Consider the following 9,040-nt stretch of genomic DNA (forward strand, 5'->3'; position numbering starts at 1 on the left):
TTTTTTCTTCTTAGAATATTTACCATTATAATTCCCAAATCTGGAAATAATGATTCTTTGCATTTTTTCCTTGCTATATTATATCTTCCTTGTTAATGGGAGGCAAGAAAAATGATGTCAATAAACACTTCAAATTTTAAACTCTCTTATTTATTGTTTGCATGTTTAAAAAATATCTAATAATTTTTTTAAAAAAAGAAGGCAAACAAACACTAACATGTAAGGTACACAAGGTACAGTTTAGCTGGAAGACAGGGCACAGCCCACCAATGTCTATTGTTGTAGAGATTGATACTAGCTCTAACTTGGGTGTCAGCAACCCACGGCTCTTTGGGCCCTCTGCTGTGGCTCCCTGTTGGGTGATCCTACCACTGACTGGCCCCGCCCCTTGCCCTCCTCTCCCAGTCACTCCTTAGCTGGCCTGACAAGGTACAACACAAAAAACAGAAATGGGAGAGAGGGAGGGAGACCCATTTCCCACAGAAAACACTGGGAGCCACAAAATCTGGGTAGGTGTGGCAGGATGTGTGTGTCAAGTGACTGGATGGGAGTGATGTTGAGTTGGCCACGTCCACCCAGATTTTGAGACTCCCGGTGTTTTGTTTTCTGTGGGAAATGGGTCCAAATGGCTCTTTGAGTGCTTAAGGTTGCAAAACCCTGCTCTGATCTACAGCTTTTTACATATACTATGTTTTAAAAGATTACCAAGATTGAATTGGTAACCTTTGGCTCCGATAAGCTATGGATGCAGTCCAGCTGCCCTTAAACACAAAATAATCTTGGCAAGGATAGTATGAAAAGTATATTCTTTATCAGTAACTATAGTGGCTGGTTGCAAAAATTTTTTACTTTAGTATAGCTATTCCTTGACTTATGATCACAATTGAGCCCAATATTTCTGTTGCTAAATGAGACATTTGTAAAGTGACTTTGCCCCTTTTTATGACTTTTCTTGCCATGGTTGTTAAGTCAATGACTGCAGTTGTTAAGTTAGTAACACGGTTGTTAAGTTAATCTGGCTTCCCCATTGGTTTTGCTTGTTAGAAGTTCGTAAAGGAGGATTCCATGACACTGCAACCATTATAAATACGAGCCAGTTCCCAAGTATCTTAATTTTGAGGACTACTTGTAACACTTGGAAGGCCATAGATTTCTCCTGCCTGATTTAAGCAGTAATCTAACCTTGGAAATTAAGTAGGTTGGTTCTGGTTAGCATCCTGAGAGTCACCTGAAATTTGAGGAATATTGGCTATCCTGAAGAATTTTTTTTTTAAAGTCTGGAGCAAAAAATGACAAACCAATTCTAAAATGCTTCTGAGAAAAATGCTAGCAAACTCAAATTAAGGTTTGTTTGTTTTTAATAACTTCATTAAAGTATATACTTCCTCTCAAATAAACATACAGATACAGTGGAGCCTCAGGTCGTGACCGTAATCCATTCCAAGACTACAGTTACAACCCGATTTGGTTGTGACAGGAAGCACGACCATCTGCGCATATGTGGACCAAAAAAAATGGTGCCGAGGAGAAATCGGTGCAGAAAGTTTCCCTTTCCATGTCAATTTCTCCTTCAGCGCCATTTTTGTTGATTTTGCCACCCGATATTTTAATTGTGACCCGATTCAAAAATCGGGTGGATTTTTTGTTTGCCACCCAATTTGGTTGCAAACAGGAGTGTCCACGCCCCAAGGTTGCACTGTAATTTTATCTTGATAAGCAGCAACCTTCATTACCTAGTTCACATTATAAGCCAGTTGAACACATTTTTTTATTTCTAAGCTTCCGCAAAGGGTTCTGGGATCAACAGCTTCCTATAGACCACGGATGTGCAAACTCGGTGTGTCATGTTGCCGTCACAAGACATTTCGTGACATTATTCCCATTTGCCAAGCTGGGGTGGGTGTGGCCTGCACATGACGCTTCTGGCCAGTGGGCCACCCCTGCTCTAGATCGTTATTGTAATTTTATAGTGCACCCTCCCCCTGGCAAGTTCCTTGACTGAGAACCAGGAATTTATATACCATATGGCAAAACTTTCCAGATATAGAAAACAAAATGTAAGGACACTACTGGTATTTATTTTTCATACAATGCTTCATGTTCACTATCGTTATATAGGTTAGCTTTGTACAGGTAGCCCTCAACTTAAGATAGTTTGTTTAGTGAGCATTCAAAGTTACAACGGCACTGAAAAAAGTGACATGGCCATTTTTCACACTTACGAATGTTGCAGCTTCCCCATGGTCATGTGATCAAAATCCAGATCCTTGGCAACTGACTTATGTTTATAACAACTGCAGTGTCCCGGAGTCCTCTTTTGCGACTTTCTGACAAGGAAAGTGAATGGGAAAGCCATATTCACTTCATAACAGTGTTACTAACTTAATAGCAATAGCATTGAAGACTTATATACCAGTGAATCTCAACCTTAATTTTAAGCTGTGTGGACTTCAGCTCCCAGAATTCCCCAGGCAGCCATGTTGGAAGTCCATATTTCTTAAAGTTGTTAAGATTGAGCAATTCTGCCCTAGAGAGATGGTTGTCAGATATATCTCTTACTAAATCCTTGAGGCCAAGTATCCCAGATAGTTGAGTCTTTTCTGGACCAAACAAGAGCCATGTTGGCATAGCTGAAAAAGGACAATATCACACTGCTGGTGTCGCCCTGTTGTTTAAATTTCTTTCTACAGTGAAGTTTGCTTTTTCATTTTACTTCTAACTCATACTCTTCATTTTCTCCTACTGATGCAGCTGCTTGTTACAGTATATTAAACTCTGGCATATATTTTTTTTTAAAAAGACTTATATACCACTTTACAGTGCTTTACAGCCCTCTCTAAGCAGTTTACAGAGCCAGCACATTGCCCCCAACATTTTGGGTCCTCATTTTACCTCTGGAAGGATGGAAGGCCAAGTCAACTTTGAGCCTAGTGAGATTTGAACTGTCAAATTGCAGACAGCTGAGAGTCAGCAGAACTAGCCTGCAGTGCTACATTCTAACCACTGTATCACCGTGGCTTAACAACTCACTTAACAAATGTCTTGCTTATAAACTGAAGTTTTGGGCTCAATTGTGCTCATAATTCAAGGACTACCTGTATTTCCCATGTTAGACTGGTGTGGGGAAGTGTTGAAGAACATCTCTAGTAAAACAGGCAAATTGTGACACTAAGATATTTATGAACTACAATTCTCAGAAAGCATTAGCCACTTTTGAAGATTGCAGGGATTTCTAGTTCAGCAATAGTTCAAGTTTCCTAGCCTGATCTGCACATTGATTTTTAAAATAAAATCTGAATCGGGGATTATCTGGTTCACACTTCTATTCCATCTTCTGTGCAGTGGAGCTTATCCAAGACAGAAGACCTTTAGTGAAGGGAGAGCTCAGTCAAGACAGGAATCCAGCTGTACATTTCTTTGCTTCTCAAGTTCATGAAATTTCTCACAAGTTGCAAAGGGGTGAGGGGGAAAGATCAAGTAGGATGTGTAATATGATCCAAGAGTTCACCAGTGTCTGGAGAGCTAGAAGTAAATACACGTAGCAAACATAGACATTGGTTAGCATAGGATACAGTTTTTATGAGTCTAAAGCACTTACAGTACAGCTTTTTTTTAAAAAATAGTTTGATCCCTTACCCCCATGCCTGTTTTCCAGAGCCAAACCCTTCGGGAGAACGGAAGAGAGAATTCTACAATTTCATGGCTTGAAAAACAACTTTGATTGGCACTTGGCCTCACAGAGGAAGGAAAAAAGAAAAACAGCTTTGGGACAAAGAGCACAAGTATTTGAGCTCACTGACTTACATGTTTCTTCATATTTACAAGAGAAATCATGGTGCAAAGATATAATTAGAAAGAGGTTGCCAAAGTGAGACTTGAAGTTGTCCCCACCTCTTTCTGTGTGTGTGTGTGTGAGAGAGAGAGAGAGAGGGAGGGAGGGAGGGAGGGAGGGAGGGAGGGAGAGAAGAACAAAGGCAAACAAAACTTTTGCTGTAAGTTGATGCTTTTGCACAGCTCAGCAGTTTTAATTCATTTGCACTAGACAAATAAAAAACATCTCAGCTAATGCATTCAGTTAGCCACATGTACCAAGAGATAAAATGATTGGAATATTGCTAACCTGTAGATGACCAGGATGTTAATATTGTTAAGAATGTGCTTTGAGAGGTTTGGTTTGGGGGGTGAAGGCAGACATTAGCAGAGTTTGGTTTATTGTTTATAGGTTTTCGACTTTACTTACAGAGCTGGGAACAAGCATTAAGGTCAAGTACTCCTCCTTATCCTTTCCCCCCTCCGCTCAACATTACTTAGCTTAGATTCTTAGTTGTGTTAATATCCCTTGTAGGAGTTTAATGGGAGAGTTTCAACTACATGCCAGTTTACAAGCTAGCCAGGGTTCTTAACATTTTTTCCCAGCCTGCCTGTTTTCCACAGAGAAGTGAAAGATAAGCTTAATTAGGAGACAGGTGGTCCAAGAATCACCAGTGAATTTCATTGCTGAACAGATTAGAACCAAAGTTCCTCCTGTGTATAACCCATATTCTAATTACTGTAACAAAGAAGCTGCTATTGCCAACTAATGGAATACAGTGTTGATGCAGTTGCAAGGACTTTTACCTGAGCTTTACCTGGTAAACAAATTAAATTGCATCTGGTTTATCAGATTTATATCCCTTGCCAGGAGCTCAAGGTGGGCACACGGTGTTCTTTTCCTCAGTATTCTATCCCTCAAAGGATGCAATCCAAATACGTCATTCATTTGAATAAATTTGCACATGGGTGCACACAGTGATTCAAAGCCCCCCCCCTTCCTTGGCACCCACCAATTTGCCTTCCTAGGGAAATTGCTTTACCACAAATTTAAAAAGCTGACCTACCAAAAACAAAATGTCAACCTCCATCATGACTTTTTATTTATAAAATGCCCTTTGTAACCCAAATGGGCCCCAGAAATCTCCTTGGAAATAAACATTGTGAAGGATACCCCCAGTGATTTGGTGCAGGTACACACCCCTTGCTTGAAAAGCATAAATGTTGCATAAACTAGGAGCCACATAGATGGTACTTCTGTGAGGAGGTAGCAAGATGTTTGTTAAATTAGGGATTTATACAGCAGACATTTTATGAGCAGAAAACTCTACTCACAAGCAGTTACCTTGGAAGAATGCCTGCCATATTCTTGAAATTCCAGTTGTAACCACCATCCACCAAAATTTGAAGCCTGCTTAGACACAATTTTGTTTACCAAGGTTTATTGAACTGCCGTAATTCACACAACATACCAACAATCATGATTTTCCCAAGGCATTAGGGACTTGGATGATACAACCATGCTAAGTGAAAATGAATGACATTGTGGCTTAGCTCAATTTTAGAACCAGATTGAGAGTTTCAAAATGCAAATTAAATAAGTTGTTAGGTACCATACATGGACAACCAAAACAAATTGACTTTTTTCCTTTGGAAAAACAGTGGGAAGGGTCTCTCGAGATATTAACAATTTGTAGTTTTTAACATCTTCCATACTTTTAAAATAATAGATCCATTTAAATTCAGGGCAACTTTTATTAATTGGATAAGACAAATCCATGCATATGTCTTAAGATTTGTATTTCTATGATCACATAGAAACATAAATGTGGACAGTATGCATGGATTTCTCTTGTCCAATCAATTACAATGTAGAAGTTTTTATTAAACTTATTATGTGTCATCAAGATAGTGTTGACTCTTCATGATCATATAGATTTTCTGCGATAATTATAGTATTTATTTGGACAGAATAAAAAGAAAAAGTTGCCTGTACTGCATTAATACAATAAGTATATTTATACATCAACCCACAGTCTGCAAAACTATGGTTTACTGAACAAACAACTGGATTCAGATATTATATGATGCAATGCCTGGTTCAGACAACAAGTAAGAGTATAATATGGTTTGCATCATTGTGGTCTAGTGCAATGCATGTACCCAGCCAATGATATGCAGGGAGTAAGGAATGTTCCCCTAATTGTATACTTCAATATAACAAAGATCTCACAAAACATTGATGGAGCATAACCAATCAGCTGCACAAACATATCAATTTTGACCAAGACTTGTGTTGAAAACAATATTTGGAAGACCCACAAATCAATCAGTCTGATAGTACCAACCCTACTATCCAGCCATTCCTTACTTTTTCAATGTTATTCTTCCATCAGAAGGAATTTATTATTGTGATGGATAATACAGGAACAGTCAATTCTGAAGACTATATTAGTCTTTTAGTGTCCTTTGTTAAAAGTTCATCAGGTGCAAAATCTTAGTATTGTCTAAAAGCCTTTTCATTAACAATAACTATATAATGAAGCATGAAGGCTGAGATTAGAAAAATACAGTGAAATTTTCGCACAACTTTGCTAGGGAGAAATTGATATAGGAGACAATAACTATAGAAGTCAAAGCTTTGAAAGGGGAATACACAATCTAAACAAAAGAACTTTGTCACAGTATTTGTTCTGAATTTTTCCAAGCTTGAATTTTTAGGGTCAACAGGGCAGAGTTGAAATAATAGGAAAAAAGCAATAGAAATGCAGCAATATAAACATAGTTATTAAGATATGAACATATGTCAGTTTAGTCTCCAACTGAAATCAGTGGGATTTATAAGTGCTTATAACATTGTTTTAAATATAGATATGTTTGGATAATTTTTAATACAGCGTTCCCCATCTTAGCCGATATAAGGTGATTATAAAAACCGTGGTCCATCTGGAAGGCACCAGATTGGTGAAGGCTGATTTTAAGATATTAAATGAATCACAATATGATTTCAAAAACCTGCAAATCATGAATCTGCTGTTTTTGGCACTTGGATTTATGACACAACAAATATCATTTATCTTTCTGTGATGGAAGTGCAGAAGGCACTGCAGTGTTCACAGTTATTTAGCCATTATCTATTTTTGTATTTTATTGCAGCATAAAGATTATTAGCAGAGGATTAGTAGCCTTACTTGTATTTTATTACTAGCACAAGGATTACTAGCATTCACAAAGACTCAATTCCTACATCCATATTTACTTACAGTAAGCCCCATATTCTAGCTGGTTATCACTTAGAGGTGATCAAAAGAACATCTCCTCCACTCATTTTCTGATTTTAATGAACATGATTAGCTACTATAGTTGTCCCCATGTCATGCCCTGTTTTTTTTAAAGTTGTTTTTCTTATGCATTACCCCAAACACTTTTCCTTTAAAGAAGTAAGATCTTACTATATAAAAAAACCAATCCATATTTGTTTGGGAAACATTTTGGGAAAAGCCAAAACCAGAAGCACCATATACAGGAAAGGCACAATAGGAATGCAACATTACCAAACAGTATTCACACAACATGCAATCAGCACATAATTTGACACAAAATTATTAGGTGTTTTTATTGCCTGCGCCTTATTTTATATCCCTGAACCATGACAAGAGATATAGGGAAATGTGAGTGTACATTTATTGCCATAAAAAAATAAAATAAACTTAGCAAGCTAATACATATATGTCTATATATACATAATTTCTCCTATATTTGTGCGTACATATATCTGAATGAAGCAGCAGAGAATATGTGTGTGTGTGTATATATATGTATATATATATACATACACACATACATACACACACATACATTATATTATATACATATACATATACATATATACACATATTACACACATATTACATACATGTTTGTGTGTTATCTATATATTTTTGAGGAAATCGTTGCAAAACCCTCCCAAGGTACAAAACAACCCCAAAACAATAACAACCCTATTTTTTATTATTATTATTATTATTATTATTATTATTATTATTATTATTATTATTATTATTATTATTATTATTATTTATTATTTCTCCCCAACTACCTTCTCAAAGCCCTTCTGAGGAGGTGTGGCCGGAGCGAAGCAGCCCCAGCCGCCTTCCCTCAGCCGGATCCCCGCACTCCCCAGGGGTGCCGAACTATAACCCGTCATTCTCAGCCAGTGCCGCGGATAATGGGTGCTGTCGTCCTGCGTTTCCGGAAGAAGGGCACCGGGGAAAGGCAGGCGGAGCAGGAACCCCCGCAAACCCGGCATTTCGGTGAGAGACCGAGAGAGAGAGAGAGAGAGGGCAGACCCACCTGCCTCAGGACTTTCCGGCAGTTGCTACAGACCCGACGGCACTCGCTGCGCCCGTGCCCGCTGCTGTGGCCGTCGCCGGGGACCGTTGGAGTGCAAGACGTAGCGCCGCTGCTTCTGTTCATGGTGCAGCCGGCGAGCGGGGGCAGAGCAGGGAAGCGGTGGAAGGCTTAGGGTCCGGCTGGTTTCGGAGCCCAGCGGCGGCGACTGCAGCCCCAGCAGAAACGCCTCCGGCCGCCGCCCCCTCCCCCCGCCCCTTCCAGCAGCGCCGCTTGGCTTCGCCAGCCCAGGAACAGCCACTTCCATGCCTCTCGCGCACACCCCTCTGCCGCGGCCAATCGCCGCGCTCCGACCAAGCCCCCTCGCTCCCCGACCGGCCAGTAGAAACGCCGCAAGAGCGCGAACCAATCGGAGCGCCTCTCTCCCGTCCTCATCTCCGGGCAGTCTCCGAGTGAGGGGAGGAACCCTAGAAGGTAAAGGGGCGGGGCGAAGAGGAGGCGCAAGTCCAGCTGGAGGTTTGGAGGCCGGGCTTCGTCCCCAGCGAATCAGAGGCGCCTCTGTCAAGGAAACCGGGGAGAGCGCGCGCGCACGAGAGCGGTTACGCCCCCCTTTTGCAGCTCCCGGCGAAGGAAGAAGGCACAAAAAAAAAAAAGAAAGAAAGAAAAAAAAAGAGCGCAGTTTTCCTCACGAAACTTGTCGAAATCCAGAAGCAAAACTGCGGGAACGCATCATCCTTCGTTTAGCTGCTTCCAAAAATGGGAGCAAAAAATTGTTCAAGTCCAATCTCGGTTTTTGGGGGATGGGGGTTTGTGTTCATTGCGCAACGCCTTTGTTCCATCCTTCCACAAATCCGCCAGATATTCAAACTCCAACTCCCAT

The 9,040-nt window shown here is 40.2% G+C and overlaps 1 protein-coding gene across 1 annotated transcript in view; it reads right to left on the reverse strand.

Annotated features, from left to right (window-relative positions):
* Nucleotides 1-8,455, reverse strand: part of SESN3 (sestrin 3) — a 73,362-nt gene extending 64,907 nt beyond the window's left edge. The window contains exon 1 of the mRNA XM_026675596.2: nt 8,164-8,455. Within this exon, the coding sequence (XP_026531381.1) occupies nt 8,164-8,286 (123 nt within the window). The 5' untranslated portion in view covers nt 8,287-8,455. The remainder of the gene's footprint in view (nt 1-8,163) is intronic.
* Between the last annotated feature and the right edge of the window lie 585 nt (nt 8,456-9,040).

The sequence above is a fragment of the Notechis scutatus genome, chromosome 5 (assembly GCF_049901735.1).
Source record: "Notechis scutatus isolate UNSWTSFEM ecotype Mainland chromosome 5, rNotScu1.2, whole genome shotgun sequence".
Classification (NCBI taxonomy): Eukaryota; Metazoa; Chordata; class Lepidosauria; order Squamata; family Elapidae; genus Notechis; species Notechis scutatus.